Source organism: Acytostelium subglobosum (assembly GCF_000787575.1).
Source record: "Acytostelium subglobosum LB1 DNA, scaffold: scaffold27, whole genome shotgun sequence".
Classification (NCBI taxonomy): domain Eukaryota; phylum Evosea; class Eumycetozoa; order Acytosteliales; family Acytosteliaceae; genus Acytostelium; species Acytostelium subglobosum.
In genome coordinates, this window is record NW_012236506.1 from 335,213 (window position 1) to 358,052 (window position 22,840).

The 22,840-nt window shown below is 45.2% G+C and overlaps 8 protein-coding genes across 8 annotated transcripts; 2 read left to right on the plus strand and 6 right to left on the minus strand.

The window, feature by feature from the left end:
- Positions 1-1,327: 1,327 nt before the first annotated feature.
- Positions 1,328-1,966, plus strand: SAMD00019534_105060 (hypothetical protein; the record flags this gene model as incomplete). The annotated part of the gene is made up of 1 exon (XM_012894344.1): positions 1,328-1,966. One exon carries the CDS (start codon positions 1,328-1,330, stop codon positions 1,964-1,966), a length of 639 nt encoding a protein of 212 aa, XP_012749798.1.
- Positions 1,967-2,111: 145 nt separating this feature from the next.
- SAMD00019534_105070 (hypothetical protein) lies at positions 2,112-5,091 on the minus strand (the record flags this gene model as incomplete). The annotated part of the gene is made up of 3 exons (XM_012894345.1): positions 2,112-4,316; positions 4,396-4,829; positions 4,914-5,091. 3 exons carry the CDS (start codon positions 5,089-5,091, stop codon positions 2,112-2,114), a joined length of 2,817 nt encoding a protein of 938 aa, XP_012749799.1.
- A 1,186-nt stretch (positions 5,092-6,277) lies between these two features.
- On the minus strand, positions 6,278-7,317 carry SAMD00019534_105080 (hypothetical protein; the record flags this gene model as incomplete). Its single annotated transcript, XM_012894346.1, has 4 exons — positions 6,278-6,367; positions 6,444-6,620; positions 6,712-7,089; positions 7,168-7,317. The coding sequence occupies 4 exons, from the start codon at positions 7,315-7,317 to the stop codon at positions 6,278-6,280; spliced, it is 795 nt and encodes a 264-aa protein (XP_012749800.1).
- Positions 7,318-9,699: 2,382 nt separating this feature from the next.
- On the minus strand, positions 9,700-11,361 carry SAMD00019534_105090 (hypothetical protein; the record flags this gene model as incomplete). The annotated part of the gene is made up of 1 exon (XM_012894347.1): positions 9,700-11,361. One exon carries the CDS (start codon positions 11,359-11,361, stop codon positions 9,700-9,702), a length of 1,662 nt encoding a protein of 553 aa, XP_012749801.1.
- A 1,053-nt stretch (positions 11,362-12,414) lies between these two features.
- Positions 12,415-16,178, minus strand: SAMD00019534_105100 (hypothetical protein; the record flags this gene model as incomplete). The annotated part of the gene is made up of 2 exons (XM_012894348.1): positions 12,415-15,186; positions 15,261-16,178. The coding sequence occupies 2 exons, from the start codon at positions 16,176-16,178 to the stop codon at positions 12,415-12,417; spliced, it is 3,690 nt and encodes a 1,229-aa protein (XP_012749802.1).
- A 975-nt stretch (positions 16,179-17,153) lies between these two features.
- On the plus strand, positions 17,154-18,853 carry SAMD00019534_105110 (hypothetical protein; the record flags this gene model as incomplete). Its single annotated transcript, XM_012894349.1, has 3 exons — positions 17,154-17,234; positions 17,293-18,666; positions 18,731-18,853. 3 exons carry the CDS (start codon positions 17,154-17,156, stop codon positions 18,851-18,853), a joined length of 1,578 nt encoding a protein of 525 aa, XP_012749803.1.
- Positions 18,854-19,041: 188 nt separating this feature from the next.
- SAMD00019534_105120 (hypothetical protein) lies at positions 19,042-20,005 on the minus strand (the record flags this gene model as incomplete). The annotated part of the gene is made up of 3 exons (XM_012894350.1): positions 19,042-19,240; positions 19,349-19,601; positions 19,696-20,005. Coding segments are annotated over 3 exons (762 nt in total), but the record flags the coding sequence as incomplete, so codon positions are not given.
- A 737-nt stretch (positions 20,006-20,742) lies between these two features.
- On the minus strand, positions 20,743-22,488 carry SAMD00019534_105130 (hypothetical protein; the record flags this gene model as incomplete). Its single annotated transcript, XM_012894351.1, has 1 exon — positions 20,743-22,488. One exon carries the CDS (start codon positions 22,486-22,488, stop codon positions 20,743-20,745), a length of 1,746 nt encoding a protein of 581 aa, XP_012749805.1.
- Between the last annotated feature and the right edge of the window lie 352 nt (positions 22,489-22,840).

The window sequence follows — 22,840 nt, forward strand, 5'->3', positions numbered from 1 at the left end:
CCACCAACTCAGCCACCAACCCAGCCACCAACCCAACCACCTACCGCTCCACCAACCATTGCACCAACTAAGAAGCCATGCAACACTCCAGCTCCACCAACAGTTGCCCCAACTCATCCACCTACAGTAGCTCCAACACATCCACCAACAATGCCACCAACAGTTGCCCCAACTCATCCACCTACAGTAGCCCCAACTCATCCACCTACAATTCCACCAACTCATCCACCAACAATTGTCCAAACTCATCCACCTACAACAACTGCACCAACTACCAAGCCATGCAAAACAAAAGTAATTAAATAAAGTACTAAGATTGTCCCTGGTTTGATTTTATCAAATTAATCAAGATAATTATWAAAATTATGGGGACTAGGTTATCTCCTTCCCCACTTACACTACCCTGGTTTAGTCCCTTCGTTCAAGAGGTATTTAACATTACACCAATCTGTACACTCACTCGTACATAGAATCAATCTTTGATTGCAAAGATTGAAAGAATCACACACCATATACTCCTCTTACACCATTCCATCATTCCATTCACCTACACCTCCCCAAATCAGAACACTTGAGTGTGTTTTTTTGATAAGCTTCACCCAAACCACACCATCACTAAAAATATCTCTCTTCTTTGATGTGCGAGCAAGGTCGTGCCCCATAACTGCACCACAGCCCCACCTCCCCTCTATTCACACAACCAGGGGGGATTGATTGATCAATCACATAACTCATCACTTAAGCCACCAAGATAAATAACAACTTACCCATGGTATTGTATTGTCAACAAACAATATAAGAAAGAGATAGAGATATATATATAACAATATTGTTATAATCGATCAATCAATTAATCAATCAATCAAACCTACAAAACAACAAACAACAACAATGGGATTCAGCAATGCAGTTGGATTTCATTTACTCCTAGTAATAATTATACTTATACTTTGTATTGTATCTATTGCCTGTCCTTGGTACATATCCGAGTTTAATAATGCACAATATTGGTGGGATGGTGTATATCCCGTGGATGTAAGTTAGTTCTAGGATCTCAGTATTTCCGAGAACTCAACAATCTCATCTCCTCATCTTTCTTCATCTCTCTCTCTTTCTCATTCTCTCTCTCATTCTCTCTCATTCTCTCTGTCTTTCTCCACTCTATTCTCTCTCACTTGTTGAATGATGTTTGTTTGATTGATTGAATGTGAATGAGTAGGATCGTAGACGTTTACCTTATAGAGATCTCAAGAAGACCTTTATACCAACTGTTATAATGTTGGCAATGACCATTATTGTTTGGATTGTAGAGTTGGTATTTGTTATTATGTGGAAGAGATGTAAGGGAAAGATTGATAGACTTCATCGTCCAATCAAGGCCTTTTGGATCATTGGCATGATATTGTCAGGCGCCACACTTGGCTACTTTGTAACATTCTGGTACTTTGCTTATCAAGATTCAAAGTACTGCTATTCATTGAAGAATCCAGCGAATGATTGCTACTTCTGGATGAAGAATGAGCCAGAGACATTCTTACCTGCCGATGGATATTGGGTACAACTCACTGTTGGCCTCCTGTCAATCATCTTCTGTTGGATGCCATGGTATAGTACCAACCCTATCAGACACATGGAAGACGAACAAGAGGCTGCCAAGAAAGTAATCGACGACCAAGCCAGAATTCAAAAGATGGAGGAGAAAAAGAAGAAGATGGCTGCAAGGAGAGAGGCAGAGTTAGAGCGCAGAGCCAAGTGGATTGCATACTACCAGACTCACCCGAATGCTCGGTTCAGTGACTCTCCATCATCCGACTTTACATTTGACAGCAACATTGGAATAGACACTGGATACTCTGGAGGATGTCATTTCTCTGGTGGTGGAGATGGAGGTGGATACTCGGGAGGAGGTGACTGCGGTGGTGGCGGTGGTGGAGACTGCGGAGGTGGAGGTGGTGGATGTGACTAAGCCTTCCTGCCAGTCAGTCTGTCATGTACATGTACATAATCAATCAACATCCTAGTGATCATAATTAATTTAATATACAACATGTTGTTGTTCTTCATTGAACATTATAAATAGAATAGTAATAACTTGTGTAGAATGTACTCGCTCATTCACTGATGTTGACTGGCACTGGGATCTCCCATTCATCTTGGAATAGGGATGATACGGTTCGAGAAGACTCGCTCCAGCCTTCAGAAGCGGGCGAGTTTGATGATGAGTTGCCTCGCGCACGAGGTACACTTGGCGAGTAGGATAGTCGATTCATTCTGGAGAATCGTTTGCCTCGCAGTGTCATATTGCCATCCATTGAAGGTGAGCCAGGTGGTGATGTCGACGACGGCGTGCCGCCACTGCTAAACACTTGACTGTTGTTGCCATTGATACTGTTTGGTGATAGCTGTGATGCTGCCACACCCTCGTTTGTGGTCGATGTGGCTAAGGTTACACTGAGACGGGGCTTGGCAGCTGGCGCGTTCTCTGGATCAAAGATGTCAAAGTAGTGCTGGATGAGGAATGCGTTGATGGGCAACAGGTCTGAGGAGAACGATCGGAAGAGTGTGGGGGCCCAACATATCGAAAGGTTCTCGGCTGACATCATGTTCTCATCCTTTTCCAACGCGATCAAGTGCAGAAGGTAAAACAACTTCCTTACCATCTTGGCCTCGAGTGGCGTCAACAGTTCAACAATATCACGGTAGCCAGCTATCTTCTCATCTAGTGCCGTCTGTCTTGATGCCAGGAAGAAGCGATCGTGAATGTTCTCGGCAAAGAGGGGCACTGGAAGCTCACGGAAGTAGCCCTTCAATACACCGGCTACCGTGTCTGGCTCCACTCCCTCCAAGTCGACATCCTCACCCGCTTCAAATCGTGCCTTGATCTGTTTGAGCATGTTGGCGCTGGCACATGTCCTGAAGATGCCAAGCACCTTGGTGCCCTTGGCCAACAACTGTGTGATTGACTTGGCGACGATGGGTGGCATTTCGATGGAACCGTTGATTGTTCCTCCCCTCTGTGGCACGAATGAGTCACTCTGTTGTAGTTGACGTCCTGGGTAGAGTGGTCCTCGAACGCCTGTGGCCACCTTCTTTGTGATGTCGATTGTTGCTGGTGGCTTTGGACTGGCCGCGGCCGGCTTGATGAATGAGCTGGAGTTTGATCCTGTGCGGACATGAAGTGTGCTGCCACTCTGTCGCATGGGCACTGGTGGCGCGGGAGATGACGCGCCCGTGCGCTCAGGTGGCGGTGGAACATATTTGAATTGATGAGCGACGTTAGAGTTGATCAAGTTCTGTATCTCGATCAGAGCCTTGTGTGTCTTGTCCTGACCAGTGGTGGACTTGTCGCCAAGAAGTATGGCGTTGATATCCAACAACGGCATGTTGAGCAATGTGACCGACTTGTTGTTTCGCTTCATTGATTGTTTGATGATCTTGAGAGCGTCCATTGAGAAGTCATTGCCATCGATCTTGATCTGTTTGAGTGTCTGATTCTTCCAGAGTATCTTGGCCAGCGCCATCGCACCAGAGTCTCCAATACCATTGCCACTGATGTCCAGCTTGACCAACGATTCGTTCTTGAGAAGCAATAGAACGAATGGAACAAGGTCGTTCTTGAGTCCCCTCGTGCCACTGGTACATGCGATGGACAATGACTCGATCGTCACATTGTCCTCGATTAGGTTGCAGAGTGCCTCAACAGCACGAACACGCAGCTTTGATCGTGATGTCTTGAAGTTATTGTCGATTGCTAGATGTCTGAGGTTGGTGTTTGGATACATGACCTCGCACAGCCTGATGATGCCCGAGTCGCCCAGGTCGTTATCAGACAAGTCGACGTTGGCCGCCTTGATCAACGATGTGGCGGGTCCAAACAACTGTTTCAAATCATGTTCGCTAAAGTACAATCGTGCCAGATTGATGCTAGTGAGCGCTGGCAGCTGCTTGAGGAAGCTGAACAAATCGACAATGGTCTCCTTGCTCGATGATGGCTTGTTGCCTGAGAAGTCTAGCACCTTGAGTGAGTTGTTGCCGCTCTTGAGCTCTTTGTATACTGGTCCGGTGTTGGACATTTGTAATGTGTGTAGTGCGGTTGCCTTGGAGAGGAAGCGACATAGTGCTCCACTTCCTGCAAGTTCCAACTTATTGTTGTTAATCGACAAGAAGTTCAGAGTTGACACAGATGGCGATGCCAACAAAGAGTGGAAAAATGCCTCCATTGGCTTGCCAGCACTCGATGTATTCTCCACATTGATATAAGTCAGTCCACTTGGCAATGCCTGGATTGTTGTGCCAAGCGCCACTATGCCCTTGCTCTGTGTAGTCGACATTGGAGGGTAGAATGTTAGTTTATGGGATGGAAGTGGCATGATTCCAGGTCCACCCAACACATACCTCGAGGATGTTGTTGCTGAGATTGATGTGTTGTAACTTGATGGTCTTGTTCTCGGATAGACCGGCGAGCATTGCCATGATTGACTCTTTGGATGACTGTATGTTGTTGAGGTGAAGCTTTTGAAGTGCCGAGCTGACACGCACTGTCTCTGTAAGTTGATTCATCTCCTCGGTGGACAACTTGAAGTTGCTGGACACCAATGATGTGAAGTAATTGTTGTAGGCCAATGACATTATCAAAGCTCGAACATCATATGGTGTGCATTGGTACACCTCATTCAAGTTGAACTCCTTCACATTGTTGCATGGGTACAAGTTCTCAATGTCCCAGATCACGCTCAACAATGGTGCAATGCCCATAAAGTCGCAGACCGACTTGTATGTAATAGCGAATGATCCACATGGAGGTGATGGTCCTGTCGAGTCCTTGTTTACTTTGTTGTGATCGATTGATCGAGTGTAAGTAAGTATGATGTGATTGATTGATTGAGTGTCCGGACGAGTGTCCGGATACTTACTGTTGGCCTGGAATATTGGCAATATCCTGGACTCGGGTAGGATGGTGAAGATCAATGCCTTGCCGATGGTGAGTGCCGGGAATGTGTTGACGAATGAGTAATGTAGACTCTTTAGGATGTTGTCAGTGTCGGCTGTGGTGAACTTGAGCGTGTCGTTGTTCTTGAACCGGATTGCCATCTCTTGGCATTTTGGACTGCTTATCTCTACAATGTCCAGATAATGATGATCTTCGTCCAGTTTTCCATTTGGTTTGAATATGAACATCCTATTCATTCCAAGGATCAATGTCAATTCCTCAGTCGGCTTCTTTGCATCCTTCTTTATCTTATCATTGATTGGTACTATCTTGGSCAATGACCTTTCCCTCCTCTTTCCTCTGTGACAATACATTCTCTATAATCTCTGTTTGATTGATTGATTGATTGATTGATTGATGAGGGTTAGGACTTGGGTTGGTTGGGGTTGGTTGGGATGATTCCAAATGATCCAGATCATACTCTTTTCATTTGGAGATAGTATAACTGGTTGGCTTGACATCTTATATCTCTATCCACTCTGTATTATTATTAATATCTAATCTTTTGATGTTCCAGGTGACTTTGTTCTGTGACTGAATTTGGACTTTGAGCGCGGTAAGTGAGTCTTCCTTCCTCCACCTAGTGTGTCCACTCACTTTATGCTAGCAATACAATGTATGGGAGATAGAGATAGAGTAATTTATATATGTTTTGTGTTTGTGTTGGATGAGGACACAATGAGAATGATTGAGTACATTTGCAAGGTTGTTGTTGATTGGATATGTTGGTATGGGTATGGGAGGCATCCCAGGATTGGGTGGTAGTCATCATATCAAACTTATTGATCATCATCGTCACACATAATCATGTGAGTGGCTATGATAAATGAAACACACAACACATCAATACCCAACAACGTGTATGATGGCAACCCGATTAAACACACCAGTTCATTCCAAAATCGCCCATAAAAGATGTGGGGGTGGTTTCTGGTCCCACACATTGCCGTTGGGGCATCCAACTGTCAAATAGTATCACCGGGTCATTGAACACAACTAAGCCAATGTTCAGAGTCTCTGCCGTTGGTTTGTTGTTGGTATCTTTGTTGTTGGGTTGACTGGTCTGGGTATGGTCTATGTGTATGTGTATGTCTTGAGGATAATGTCAACAAGTGCACTAAGGATAGTGAGTTTATTGACTAATTGATAAGGGAAGGAATGAAGGAGAAGTGGACGCCACGACGCCAAAAGGGAATGGTAATACAAAGATGGTACGATTGATTGTTTGAATGATTGGTTGATTGGTTATTATATAATATATATATTGATATCTTGTGAACTTGTTGATTATTTAACGAATGAATAGATCAATCCACCAATGCCCAGGAGTACACAAAGAAGGATGACATCTAGAATGAATCTGTCTGCCTTACGGACCTAATGAATGAATCAAAAAGAAGAAGAGTTGTTAGTGTTTGATTGATTGATTGAATGATTGAGTTGAATAACTTACATCTTTGATCATTTGGCCTAGTCTAACGTTGATGTTCTCAAGCTTCTCATCCAGGACATCTGCTCTATCATTGAGGTCATCGAGCATCTTGCCCTGTCTCTTGGCAGCAGAACCCATGTTCTGAGCAATATTGTGGGTCTCCACAAGATGTGTTTGAATGATCTCCAAGTTGCGATCCTATAAAGAGTTGTTGTTGATTGTTTGATTGATTAGAATGACTGCACTGCCTCTCGAGACTTCATCATGAAGTCGTGTATAACTAACTTACAATCTCTTGATCATTTCTCCTAAGCTCTCTAAAGTCATCATTGTCAATGTCTGGCAACTCTTTGATGGTGGCAGCGGATGGGTCGATTGGGATGAAGGCATTGCGATCACCTCCACGCTTCTTGTTCAACAACTCCAACTCCTTGATGTGGTTCCAGACCAGCTCGCACACCTCCTTGTCCAACTCGAGTCTCTGCTGCTTCTCTGCATTCTCCTTGTTCTTCTTGGTGTACTTGTCCTGAGCTTTATCATACATTCTCTGCAACTTTTGTGCCTCTCCCTTAATATCCATTATTGCCTTACGAATGTGATGTGACAGCTCAACAGTTCTAACTGAGCCTGGCATATTAATCTCTGCTTCATCTCTCTCCTTGATCAACTGTATATTATATCATATTGATTGAGTTAGTATGAGCATGATGCTATATATATATATATATGTGAATGATAAACATACCTCTTTGATACCCTTGATATCTAGACCTATCTTCTTTCGGAGCAGAGTGAAGGCATCGACATCACCCTCCTTTAACAGCTCCTTGTTCTTGTCTTTGGCATCGACAGTCTCTCTCTGTATCTTCTCTACTCTTCTAATAAGTGAGTTCATTCTTGTAGATGTCTAGAATGTATGTATATGTATATTATAATAAATGTTAACTACAAATGATATATAAAGTAGTAGAGCAAGTTGAAAACTGTTGTTGTTGTTGATGATGTTAATAAGGGTAATAATACAAATAAATAATAAACTTGTTGTATATGTATAAATTATATGTATATAAATGTATGTTGGATGTATTTGTAATCAATCACGATTGAATTAATGAGATGATGACTTTGTCGTTGTTTGAATTAGTTTTGTGTGTGTATGATTACATTGTTGTGTATGTGTGGGCAAAATAATTTGAAAAACTCCAACTGCCCTGGGCAGAATCACAAGAACAACAATAACAGCTGGCAGACCATCGAATGTTGTCTAAAACCAAGTTCCAACACGACAAGGAATGAATTAAATTCAAGTAAAATGACTACATAATCCTATTCCAAAAGAATGAGTGATAGAGTGAGGGAGATAAAAGTAATATTATCCTCAATTCATTGTTAATATATCTTGTAATTGGAATCATCCCAACATTTTATTTATGATAAATACTCTATCATCAATGAACATGTTAACTTTTTCTCAAGATTGATTCGTCCACAATTAAGATATTTTTATGATCAGTTTCCCATCAAAACACTCAAAAATATCTAATCTGAAGGGTTTGATTGGTGTAAATAGTAGATTAAACTGGGACTCAATGATTCATACCAACAATATACTTACTTGTACAAGATTAAATATTATTATTATCAAACATACAACTTAGAGATAAAGAAAGAAGATAAATAGATGGCAAAAATATTATTATATGTATCAATTGTAATGTTGTTGTGTTTGTACAACACGAGTGATGGTCAAATATTTTCAATGACAACCATATATGTTGACCCATCATCAACCAATACTAAATTACAATGTGGACTTTATTCAAACAACAATCAATCATGTGCCAATATCCAAGCAGCACTCAAATCTTACAAATCATTAATCCCAAATCCAACCTACTCTTTATTGAATATTGTATTGGCGAGCGGAGTCTACTCCCAGGACACTAGTATCGACAACCAACCAAACTGAACCCAACTCAGACATAAACCCATACTCCCTCAACATTATCATTGGTCCAGCATCATCTTTATCAGGAGGTGATGTAATAATTGACCTAAACTACACTACTCGAGAATTTATATTACTATACTCAAACAATATTTATAACGACTTCTTGGCAACAAACATTACTATCAACAATATAACAATTAGGAATGGACAGAAACCGGCAATATACGCATCTGTTATCTATTGTAATATTACACTCAACAATGTCACACTTGTTAACTTCAACTCAACAACACTATTCAACGTGATAGCTGATGACATTGACACCAACTACCTCACCATCAACGGTGGACTCATATCCAATATCAATGGATCGCACACATCAATATTCTCTATCTACCCATCCAACCTTGTGCTCAACCATGTGATCATATCAAATAATAATGTCCAATACCTGTTCTCTGGTTCAAACGGTGGCACCCAAATGATTGTCAACACTTCATTCCTCTCAAACACATTCGACGAAAACATGATATTCGTTTCTGGATACGACTCATTCAATCTTAATAATTGCTCCTTCATTGATAATCAATCATCTAGGACAGCGAGCAACAACAATTTCACTTCAATTATAAATGCGTATTATAATGATATTATCATCACTAATACAACAATGAGCGGCAACTCCAATGTTGCCAATTTACTATCTCTCTTTTCATTGAATGCTACAATTGATTGCTCCTCATTCAATGGCAACAACTGCACTGGACAACTCTTTTTAGTCCAAAGAGTCAATCTCACAATGTCTTCCAGCACATTCTCCCTCAATGAAGTTGGAAAACCAGCTGTATTGGACATTTGGGGCTCTAATGTGTCTCTTTCCAATGTAGTATTTGGTCCATCTAATGAATCATCTTCAACAACATATATTCAATGTTTACATGGAAACTTAACAATGAACAATATCACCAAGAATGGAAATAATCAGCTATTTACTTGCTCGGCCATTGATAGTTGTACAGTTCAAAGTGACTCGGAAATCTGTGCTAAAGGTGGATCGAATGGAGGACAAATAGCAGGCATTGTCGCGGGCTCCATTGGAGGCGTTATTGTGATAGTGGTAATCGTCCAAATCATCATGCGCTATATAAAGAGAAGTCAGTACGCCCCTATTGAAGGATAACGTGTTTGGAATAATTCCAATCAATCAATCAAACAACAAGCAGGTCCCTAGGATATCAAGCTCCAAATAAATATAAATATATTAATAATATTTATTACCATGTTGACATACTGATCGATGTAGTCAACATTGTGTTGAATAATCAATCATTCATGTTCAACAATATTATCCAATAATATATCTTGATCTCCAGATTTATGATCAGATGTAGTGTTTGATGGTGGTTCAGACGATGATGATGTTTGAGGTGGACCAAACTTGCTTGTTAATATAATCTTGATGAATGTTATAAAGAATAACAATGATAGTATTGCCAATAATATTGTAAAGACAATGTTTGACCAACGGAATGAAACATGATCCATGATGGCCGAGCCCAAGATGGGTCCAACAAAGAATCCAATGCAGAAGCAACAATTGAACAATGATGCAATCTTTCCATTGTGTTCATTATACTGATGTGGATCGATGGTCAAAGTCAACACAGCCATCAGAGGTGTGTTGGTCATAATCAGACCCGCTGACAATATGAACACAATTACAAAGGTCTCCCAAAGGTGGCTAGCAAATGTGATGAATGGGTATACGAATATGACTGTGACCATGCCGAGAAGTACAGTGCGGAAGTGTCCAAGTACCTTGTCTGCCAGCTTGCCAGAGAGTGGCGCTATAAATACTGCTGGCAAGGTCATTGTGGCAAACATTAGACTGATCACCGTGGATGATGAGTTGTATGTGCGCTTGAGGTATAGCGGGATGGTTGGTTCGAGCGCGGCAAAGCATGCATATTGTATGATGATGGTCAGACACAGGACTATGACCTTGAAGTTGAACGCCATTTTGAAGAATGATTGTCCTCGAGCGGCCTCCTTGGCCGCAGCCTTGGCACCATCCTTGTCCTGTGCCTTGAGACTCTTTTCAACATGTGCCTCCTTTCTTTGTTTGTGTCGCTTGATGGCGTCGTCGGATACGAACACCAGTCGGATGAATAGGTCGAATGCAGTGATGCCACATGCTACTAGGAAGGGCACACGATAGCCAAAGTGTTCATAAAGTATGCCTCCAATGAGTGGGCCAACAGGGGCACCGATGGCATTGCCACCGACCACTGATCCAATGACTGTACCTAGTCTCTCTGGAGGGTAGATGTCGGCAATGAGCGCAAGACCGACGACCCAGGACACAGCAGAGCTGACACCTTGAGCAAACCTTGCGACAAACAGTATCCACAACGACTCGCCATATGCAAACATCAGTGTTGAAGCTATCAGTGAGATGAGGCCAATGAGGAATGGTGTCTTGCGTCCAATCTTGTCAGAGAGTGATCCAAACACAGGTGTAGATATAATGGAGCCGGCTGAGAACATGGCAAAGAGCACACCTGTCACCGACTCACTTTGATGATATTTCTCCTCCATCACACCTGGCAGGATGGGCAGGACGAGGCCATAGCAGACCATGTCACAGAACAATGCCACCGAGATGGATACCAGAACTGACACCTTGCTATTCCTTACTCGGAAGAATGTGCGAAGTAAGGGGTTTGAGGGCAGTCGGAAGTCGTCGAAATCATCGTCATCGTCATCGTTGGCTCCATCTTCCAGTGTGGATGTGGCTGCCTCCAAGTCGATGGGGGTTGTGGCGGTGGTTGTTGTGTTGGCAGAGTCAGGTGATGATTCATTGTCATCTTCATATCCACCTGATGCAACAGCAGTGTCTGGTTCCAGTATAGCACCACTGACCAATCTACTATCCAGTTCGTCGTCGTCGTCGTTGATATTCTGATGCTGATACTTTGTTTGATCCATTATGTATCATATGTGATGTGAATGATTGTTGTGATTGAGTGAGTGAGTGATGTTACTTGGTTGAATGAACAATATGTATGACTGACTGTCCTGTTGATTGATGGATTGAATGATTGAACTAATGGCACTCTTAAGTTATCATTGTTTCTTTCGTCACTCGTCTGCAAAAGGTTGTCTGTCTGCACACCTTATGCCAAAGTATAAACTTGCGAAAGGAACACGAATACAATCCCGTCTTATTCACAAATCTAGTGAGTAGGGACTAAGTTTAAAGTGAATGATCTAATCATCCGTTCAATGTCAGTTGTTGTGGTGGTTACTAGTTCCTAACCCTGTACAATAATTCTTTATCGGGGGACGCGTCAAGGAAGTGCGACAGTCCATTTTCCGTCCACATCTTTTTCCGGAAGGACACTCTCCACAAATTGCTGTATCTTTGTTCAACAACTTAAATCAAGTACTTCAAATATATATATAACAACTTGACATGTCTGATCAACAACAACAACTTAAATCTTATAACGCTAGTTGTCACTGTGGTGATGTAAAGATAAGAGTTAAAGTGGACTTGTCATCATCAGGCAGATGTAATTGTACAGTTTGTGTAAAGAGAAGAGCATGGAGTGCAAGAGTGGCAATAGAGGACTTCTCAATAGTATCAGGTGCAGATAATACAACTGTTTATACATTGACAGGTGCAGGTCTACATCACTTCTGTAAGAGATGTGGAGTGGCATTGTACAGCAAGTGTGACATCCCATCAATTGGACAGTTCTACACCGTCAGTGTATCATGTATCGATGGTCTCACACCCGAGGAGTTGGCTGCCATCCCCATCCGCTACAGCGACGGCTTGAACAACAACTGGTGGAATCCTCCAGCATGTACCTCATACCTCTAATGTAAATAACAAAGAAATAGAGAGAAGAAGAGGATAGTATAGCTAGCTGCTTTAGTCGCAGGTGTGTTTGTTTATTGGGGTTGGTAGTTTGGGAGGGGACGAGGCGAGGTGGTAATATGACGCGTAAGAGGATGGACGAGTACGTAGACTCTTTAGAGCTTTGACAGGATTGGGAAGTCCTCAACGACAGCACGTTGCAGATAGCTCACGTTCTGTTGTGTTGGTAGTACTCTGCGGTAGCTGGAGAGACGATCGGCTAGATTGCGAAGCTGTCCGTCCTTCTCTTGGTATTGAGGCAGCAGCTGGATGTATTCCTCTGGCTCCTGGTTGCGCTCGCTACGTCTGGGCTTGCGCTCCTTCTTGGTGTTCTGACGTGTGGTACGCTTGCCGACGACCTCGACGGTCTTCTTCTTCTGGACGACCTGCATGTCGATGAAGAGCTGCAGAGCGTTGGAGAGCAGCTCCATTGAGCAGGACTCGTAGTAGCTCAGGTTACCCTCCTCGTACATCTTCTCGGCGAACCAGGCCATGCGCTGCAACAGCACGTTCTTCTTGATGGTGATTTGTGGCTGGATTGAGAACAGGGCCATGAATCCGACCATGTAGCCCTCGATAATTGGCCAGAACAGGCTGGCCATGAACGAGACGATGCCGTCGTTCTTGACAGCGTATCTAGTGACGCCGCCAGTGGTCTCTTGCGAGATGAGTCCGCGCTGAACCATCTTCTCGACCTGAGCCAGCATGAAGGCGTCAGTATCCAAACCTGGTCTGTTGACAAACTCGATCGATGTGATCTTGAAGAGGAATCGCAAGTCCTTCAACAACTGCTCCTGATCGATCGAATGTGATTGAGTGCTGCTGCTCTGGTTGTTTGTGTTCTGTTGCTGCTGCTTGATCCTGTTGGAGAGTGACAAGAGAATGCATGAGACTAAACCATCCCAGTGGAAGAGGTTGAGCAGCTGGTTCCTGTAGAAGCTGAGCACAAGGATGTTCTTGCGGTAGTTGAGAGTGTTGGTCTGCTGGCTGCCAGCTGGCTCGTACATGTTTCTGCGCTTGGCCACCAGGTTGCTGATGAGCTTGAGCGAGTGGTCGATCAGCGCGTCCGATGGACCCTCAAAGGCAACGTCGCCGCCACGTGAGAAGATCTCCTCGCGCAGCCACTCCACCTTGGTGATGAGCTCGTCACGGTTGATTCCACGACGGTAGGACAGCAGGATGGTGGCAACGGCGGCGGTGGTGGTGACGATCGTGGACTTTTGCAGGTCGTTGACGATCTGGTAGCCGAGGTGCTGGATCAGGAGACGACGGTCCTCACTGTTGGTGAAGGCATCAAAGGCCAGACCGGGCTGGCGGGTGTTGCCAGTGTTGGACGACAGGTTCTCAAAGTCTCCTTCACTGATGTTTCCAGCAATTGGCGTCGGCACCTGCTGTTGGTTGGCTGGCGATGCAGCTTCAGTCACTGGCTGCAAACGACGAGCCTCGGTGATCTCCTGAGTGACGGTCTCTGTGTAACGCTTGAGAGAGATGGGTGGTGCAAAGACGACGTTGATGCGGCCCCAGTTCATGTTGAGCACCTTGGTGGCACGCAGCAGGCCATTGAACGACTCCTTGGTCTTGGACTCGCCCATCATCTCGTTGGAGTACAGCTCACCCTCGAGCACCTTCTCGTAAGAGATGCCGATTGGTGCAACATGGACGTCTTGAACCTTGTTCTCAAAGAATGGGTTGGCCACCATTGACAACATGCCAAGCTTGGGGTACAAGTACTTGCCAGTCCTCGATCGCTTGCCCTCAATGAAGAACTCAACGGGCTGGTTGTCGATGACCAGACGCTGGACGTACTCGGAGAAGATGGCCCAGTACAGGGTGTCGCCGTGGAAAGAGCGACGGAGGAAGAAGGCGCCGGCATTCCTGAAGAACCAGCGGATGATGATGATGCCCAGGAAGTCCTCGCCGGCGGCAATGTGTGGCAGAGGCAAGTCGTACTCGAAGAAGATGTACGAGATGATGAGGAAGTCGACGTATGAGCGGTGGTTGGGGATGAGGACCACAGGCGACTTTTGAATGGAGGCGCGGATTGCCTCAATGCCCTTCTCATCGACGTGGATGCCCTGGTAGATCTTACGCCAGACCTTCTTGAGGAACCATCCAAGCACGCGAACTACCATGATGTTGAGGTTGGACTGCATTCTGTCCATGATCTGGGCGGCGCGACGCTCAATCTCAGAGACGAGCACACCCTCTTCGCGTGACACCTTCTCCATGGCCATCTGGACGCGTGGCGAGTTCATCACTAACGAGCGGATCTCGCCTGGTGCGCGAGGTGGCAGGGGTGTCTGGGTGACGTGGCGGTACGATGTGTAAGCCCACGAGACGTCGGCAAAGACCCACTGCAGGAAGCCAGTCTGATGCATGTCAGACTTGGTGATGAGCGATGTGTTGAGCAGCTCGGTTGGTGGGCGAATGCCCTCCTCCTTCAGCACGAACTTATGCAGGCCGTGACAGAAGTGACAGAAGTAGGACTGCCAGTTGATCTGCGCTGCGTCGCATGTGAAGCGGATGCGATCGTCGGCATCCAGGTGCTCCTGGAACACCTTCTCCAGGGTGGACACGGAGAACACCCACTCGTGACCGGTGAAATGCTGGAATGTGTCAGTGATCAGACGTGCTGCCTTTGTCATCTTCTTGAATGCCTCTGCCTTGGACTTGGTCTCCTCGTTGCCTGTGACGAACGCCATAACCTGTAGCATCACACTTGGTATTCCATACTTCATGAAGAAGTGAGCTTCGTACATCAACAAGTTGGTGTGGAAGCCGAACGAAGAGCGAGCAATGCTCTTCTTTGGTGTATGATTCCTCCAATACTCTGATACATAGTATGCAGCTGAGTTCCAAGCGACTGGATTCCTGTGACTTGTTCCAATCTGTTTATGTCGCGTGTCCACATGTTAGTTAGTTTGAGTTGGGACTTTACTGATTGATCGATAGAAACACATACCTGATAGATGTTGAGTGCATTCTGGTATGCAACGTTGGGGACGACAGCAAGCATGGCGTTGGCGACATGGTCGACTGGAACAATGTCTGCAACCATGCGACCATCTCCCTTCATGAACTGGACAAGTCCAACACCACAGTAGAGCATGACAGCTCCGACGGCAGCGACAGAGTCCACCCAGCCTGGAACTGGCTCCTTGAGGGAGCCTCCAACAATTGTGGGTCTGACGAAACAGAGTGGCATGTCGCCACGCTTGAGTGCCAGGATACGCTCGGTGATGGCCTTGGTGAAGGTGTATGTGTTGGGATAGGCGCCAAGCAGGTTGGGCGTGATCTTCTCGATGTTGGAGACGTCCTGTTTCATGATGAGCTCGACCATCTCCTCGGGGTTGAAGTCGAGCACGGGCAGCTCCTCGTCGAGCCAGCCCTCGCGGTTCGAGTTGACGTAGGCGGTGGAGCAGTGCACGAATGCGGCCAGATGTTTCAGACGCTTGGCCACCTCGAAGCAGTGCAGTGTGCCGTAGAGGTTCGACTCGATGGCCTTGTCCAGACGCTCGCGGAAGTCGATCGAGGCGGCGCAATGCAGAACGATGTTGACCTCCTCGCAGATGACCTTGAGGTCCTCGGCACAGAGGCCCATGTCGTCCTTTGACAGGTCACCACTCAATGGGATGACCTTGGCGCGCAGCATCTTCTCGAACTGCTCATTGCCGCCCAATCGCTCGCGCATCACGTCCCAGATGCGACTGGCCACGATGTCATCTTCGAAACGATCCTTGGCGTTGCCACGAATGACAATATACACCTTCTCGACCAATGGCAGATCACGAATGATCTTCTCCAACAGTACCTTTCCTACGAATCCAGTGCAACCTGTTATAAGCAAACTCTTGCCTGCATAGAACTGTGGGATGACCATTATATATATTATATATTATATACTATGACTAATATAAGTTGTTTGAAAGATATATATATAATATATTATAAGTTATGAATGAATGAATGAGGGCAGGTCAAGATCGAAAGAACAAACAGACGCGTGTGTGTGTGTGTGGGTGTGTGCTGAGACCAACCAACCAACTAAATAAAGAATGATTGTAATAAATAATAATAATATTATTTATGAATGATTTTGCCAAACAAACTGTCTTTCGTTTCTTCTTCGATTAGTCTTGATAATAATCAATCCATACATCAATATCGCGAGAGACTGCAAATCGTTACCAAGCACAATACAGAAGTGTCGCGCCAGGTATGTACCATTGTCACCATCCACTCTTGCATTCATTCATCGGTCGTCGCTCACCAAAAAACAAACAAAGAAAACTTTCGTCTGGTTTTTTGTGTTTTCCCCTTGCAAGGGTGATTTGAGTGTCACTGGTCGCCTTTTTTGTTCAAGACTGACCCACATCCACCACAAGAGCACCATCAATGGAAAGTAATGTTGGGGGCCAACACCATTCAAACATTGTTAATCAATCAATCAATCAATCAAACAATTATCAGTGAACATGTATAAATTGTAATTATATGTATAAGTGTGTGTTTGTATGAATCTTATGACATTGAGTATGTATGTCAACAGAATGACAAAGGATGAGATTGTCATTGAAAGTATGAATGATCATCGTTAGTTTTTGTCAAGATCATTCGAAATTGAATCAAAAACAATAAAGTTCAATTTTTTTTTAAATATCTTTGGGGGATGAGTGGGAAAGGAACAGTCGACTTCCCTTCCTTTGGGGTAAGTTGTGTGTTGGAGTGTGTGTGTTGGCTGTGAGCTTGAGATTTGCCCTCACACCTCAGCTCAACCTTTCCATTTATCTCTCTCTTTCTCTTTCATTCTTGCAACTTATATATATTACATATATACAAATATATTAGATTAAAGATGTTGTCTTCATCAACAAAGTTGGCCAGAACATTCACTGGTGTCAGATTCTTCCACTCATCACAGTTCAACTTGGCCTCGGTAAGTTCGTTCGCGAACCAAAATGAATGAATGAGTGAATGTTAACATGTTACTATAGACTACCAAGTTGTTGATCAATGGAAAGTTTGTAGAGTCAAAGACTACTGAGTGGTTGGACGTTAAGAACCCAGCCACCAACGAGTTGGTCACCAAGGTGCCATTGGCCACAGCTGACGAGATGAAGGCTGCTGTTGATGCCGCCTCGGCCGCCTTCCCAGCATGGAGAGACGTGTCTGTCTCCAACCGTTCGCGTATCATCGCCAACTACAGAGCGTTGATCAACAAGAACATGGACAAGATCGCAGCCATCATCACTGAGGAGCAGGGCAAGACTCTGCCCGACGCCAAGGGAGACGTCTTCCGTGGTCTCGAGGTAGTCGAGCACGCCTGCAACGTCGCCACCCTCATGATGGGTGAGACCGTTGAGAACGTCTCAAAGAACGTCGACATCTACTCGTACAACCAGCCACTCGGTGTCTGTGCCGGTATCACACCATTCAACTTCCCAGCTATGATTCCATTGTGGATGTTCCCATTGGCCATTGCCTGTGGTAACACCTACGTCTTGAAGCCATCTGAGCGTGTGCCAGGTGCCTCAATGTACTTGGCCGAGCTGGCCATCGAGGCCGGTGTGCCCGCTGGTGTTCTCAACATCATCCACGGCTCCAAGGACGCCGTCAACTTCATCTGTGACCACCCAGCCATTCGCGCCATCTCCTTCGTCGGCTCTGGCGAGGCTGGAACCTACATCCACGCTCGTGGTACCAAGAATGGCAAGCGTGTGCAGTCAAACATGGCCGCCAAGAACCACGCCACCATCCTCCCAGACGCTCAGAAGGAGCGCACTCTTGACGCCCTCACTGGTGCCGCCTTTGGTGCCTCTGGTCAGCGTTGCATGGCTCTCTCTGCCGCCATCTTTGTCGGTGAGTCCCAGAAGTGGATCCCAGAGCTCGTTGAGCGTGCCAGGAAGCTCAAGGTCACCTGCGGTTCAGTCGAAGGTGCCGATCTCGGCCCCGTCATTTCACCACAAGCTAAGGAGCGCATCCACAAGCTGATCCAGGTCGGTGTCGACGAGGGAGCCAAGCTTCTGCTCGACGGTCGTAACGTCAAGGTGCCAGAGAAGTACAGCAAGGGCAACTTTGTCGGACCAACCGTTCTGTCTGACGTCACCCCCAACATGACCTGCTACAAGGAGGAGATCTTTGGACCAGTGTTGGTCTGTCTCAAGGTCGACACTCTCGACGAGGCCATCAAGATGATCAACGCCAACCCATACGGTAACGGCACTGCCATCTTCACCAGCTCTGGTGCCGCCGCCCGCAAGTACCAATACGAGATCGACGTTGGTCAAGTCGGAATCAACCTTCCAATCCCAGTTCCACTCCCATTCTTCTCATTCACTGGCTCCCGTGCATCATTTGTTGGTGGCTCTGTAAGTTTACATCAATCCATCCACACAATCACTCATATGCGCAAGAATACTAATCATCATACAGCACTTCTATGGCAAGCAAGGTGTCAACTTCTTCACCCAGGTCAAGACCATCACCTCCAACTGGAGAGACGACGATATCTCGACTGGTGTTGCCGTCAACATGCCAATCCTTGGCAAGCAGTAAATCAAATGGTCCAGCGAAGACCATGGTCCAATATCAATGATATATATGTACACAAACAAGTGTTGTAGGTTTTTGTTGTTGATTGAGTTTGTTATTGTTTATTGGTGAGGGTTTGGTTGTTGTAGTTGTTGAAAGGTGTGTGAGAATGAAGTCTGTAGCTGGGCTGTAGTGTAGCACCGGCTGACAGTTTATCTGCTTCCAAGGTAGCCACGGAAACCGAGGTTGTTGGTGCCACGGTTCTTGTTGACGTTGGCGAATCTAAGGAGCTTGAAGATACCACCACAGATCAAAACACAGTTGACAACCCAGAAGAAGAGGGAGATGACGTGGAGACCACCGACGGCCTTGTGGTGGTTGTGGAAGAGGGAAATCATCCAGATGAGACCGCTATATTATTGAAGTAGAGGAGTAATGAGTTAGAGATATTCAAGGATAATAATATGAGTTGATTGTTTGTTTGATTGATAGAGTGAGAGAGAGGTGAATAATACATACTGCATTCCAGAGTACTTGAAACCAAGAGCAAACATAAGACTGAACAATAACATTCCAGTCAAGGCTAGGATGGCAGAGTAGTGTGTCTTGGCCTTTCCATTGTGGATGGCTCTATTCAATCTTCTAGTGAGGAACCATGCAATTGGAATACCAACCAACATGAAGAACAGGGTAATGAAGAAATCACTGACGGCACTGTAAACTATAACTGCAATACCACAAACAAAGTTCCAAATCAAACAGATTGTTGTCCCTATTGAATACATTAATTAATTGTTAGATATATATATCCTTTGTTTTAGGTATTCATTATTCAATCCAAATAATATTAATCAATTTATACATACATCCAAAGAGAGCAATTGGGTACTTGGAGAATCTAGAGCCAAGAAGTTCTGATGATGTGGCAGCTGAGGCAACATTTGCATTGGGGTAGGCACCGGTACCCATGTTCATTGAGTTGGCATTGGGTGCAGCACTGCCAGCCATGCTATTCAAGTTTCTCTCACGGCCTCTCAACTCCTCCTCCCAACGGAGAAGGTTTTGCTCCTTCTCGTACATTGCCTGAGAATCACCAGCGCTCTCCATTGGCATTGCCTGGCTTGATGATGGAGGGTACTCCATTGATCGTTGCATTTCGGACATTCTTGTTTGTTGTTTGTTTTTGTTTGGTATTTACAAATAAATAAATAAATAAATAAATAAATAAATAGGTTGGTTTGAGTTATAACTTAAGTAATTATAATTATTACTTTTGTTCTTTGTTTGTTGGATTGATATTGGAATGAATGAATGAATTAATGGATGGATGAGCAATGAAACTACATTTAAGTTGTCATTAGCAATGAGTGTATAAGACAAGAGATGCAACTTGCCTCGTGAGAGGGGTGAGTGGTAGTCCATTCTGCAGACATTTGTCCCACATTCCATTACGTATCTCTTTGTCTCTGTGCCTGTATGTGTGTGTGTGTCAATGAACATCCAACCCCAACCACATCCACACCACACACTCACACTTATATTCTTACTTAATAGTACTTCCTTGTGGATCTACTCAAGACCATATATATTCAAGAGGTCGTATCTTGAGGTACATCACATATTGGTGATGTGACGTATGTGTAGTATCTATAAGTCCTTAATAAGGATATCCTTATCATCCATCCAAACACAATAGAGTGATTCTAGGTAATATAGGACGAACTGGAACTGGAATGAATGTGAACACACACACATTGGGAGTAAGTGAATGATGTTACATTGTTATTATATATTAGACTGTAAGTGGTGCGTGTTGTTCGTAATTATAATTATATATAAATATATGTTTGCAATTGTTGAGTTTGTGTAAGTGTGTGTGCATGGCATGGCAAGGAAGGCTTGACGCAATGGGCTCATTGGTGGCCCCCTGGATGCGTCCAGGAGACTTGGCCCGTCTCGGTGTTGAGGTAGAATTGTTCACCAGAGGGCGAGACGCAGAGCTTGAAAGGATGTGAAAGTTGTTCTGGCTTGTTGGAGGGCGCCACCTCATCGTCAGCTTGCTCCGCCTGTTGTGCTCTATCCATTGGTTCTCTTCTAATTGACTTTGGTGATTGCTTCAATGGTTGAGGTTGCTGTTGTTGTTGCTGTTCGAATAACTTAATATTGTCGGCTGTTTGTCCTCTTGGACGTGTTGCTACACGTAGTCCGCCGACGCCGCTCATTGGCGGCTTGGATGGTGTTGTGATTGTTGCAGACTTGGACAGTGATACTGATGGTGGCTTGGGTGGTGGAGCCAGTGACGCTGATGGTGATGAGGAGAGAGGTGGTGGAGGTGGAGAGAATGGTAGCTTCTTCAGTGGTGGCGCTGGTGGTGTTGGCGCTGGAGAATATGATGATGTTAAAGGTGAAGGTGTTGGTGTTGTGGATGTTGTTGTCGACCAAATTGAGGAGGTTGTAAGGGATGTTGGCTTCTTTGGAATGGATGGAGGAGGTGGTGATGTGGCCATTGGTGTTGGCGACGGTGATCGGGGCGCGTTTATGAATGAGTCTAGTGTGAGAATGGGAGCCTCCACCTCGTGCTGGTTGGGCTGTCCATGTCTGGTCAGATAGAGCTCCTGCAGACCAAGCCGCAGCGCAATGTCCAGGTCGCCTTGTGTGATAATATCGCTGAACTCTGTGTCTGTCAACTTGTAGCGAATGTCCAATGTATCGGCCTCATCAAACTTGGCCGCAATCTTTTGTCTCAACTCCTTGACTGTACACTTGGAGGTGATCTGTATGAGTCTGCGATCGGCAAAGTAACACTTGATCGTGATCTTGGACTCGGCGACCATCGCGCTGATCGGTCTGGACGGCAGTCGCTTGCCAGAGGCGGTCAGCGGCGCGGGAGGTGGTGGGGGTGGCAGTGGTGATGACATCTTTGGTGATGAGGGCAGTTGTTTGGGTGGTGTAGGAGGGTCGATAGTGATTGTAGGCTTTGCGCCGCCAGCTGGTGACGGCGTGGGCAGTGGTTTGCTCGGCAGTGGTCGCTCTCCCGATGTCTTGAGCGCTGAAGGGGCGGACGACATGGCTGGCGATGACACCTCCACCGTGATCTTTGGCGGCGCCTGGTCGTTGACCTTGGGCGGCCTGAACAGCACGTCCAGTGGCGCCGTCCTCACCTTTTGTTTCTGTCCCTCGCACAACTGTCTAAGATTCTCGCGATATGTCTGATCAGATGGCATCACCTTGCATTGCGCCGCCAGCTGCGCCACTGACCCGCCCGCCGGACCCAGCGCCAACGCCTTGTTAAACAGTATCTCGGTAAGCGTCAGTCTGTAGCTAAGTCCAAGTTGTGTGTAGTCGATGAACTCATGTCCTCTGAGTTTTGAGATTGATTCGTCATAGTCGACGATGGCATGACTAGTGTCGTCCATCTGATGATAACAGACTCCACGCATAAAGAATGACAGTGCCAAGTATTTGTCCAACTCTGTCGAGTGAGTCATATTATCGATTGACTCCTTGTAGTTGCCCATCTTAAAGTGAATGATTCCAATATTATACAATATCTTTGCTGTTGGCTCCACAGACTTTAACATCTTCAAGGCTTCAGCATTATTGCCATTCTTATAAGTCTCCAATGATGATGTCCATTTCAGTATCGTTTGTTTAAGCATGATATAGTTGATTGTGATTGATGTAATGCCAGAACAGTTAAGCGCGAACTAATACACCAAAGTGCTGTGATTGGTTGATCTAATGATTGATTGATACAGATAATAATTAATAAATAAATAAATAAAACAAAGAGATAATAATAAGGATTGGGTCCAACAAAATGGTTCTGGATGATTGATCAATTCAAAGTATGAATCGAGTGTGATTGGTGAGATTTTTGTTAGGGTCACACTCTTTTAAGATGTGTTTGATGGAGTTGGGCCTGGGCTTTGCAGGTCTCGCCAAATAGCGGGGGATGGATGAATGGAGGCACCTTTGACCTGTCTAAAAAGCTAAAACACGAGGCTTTCA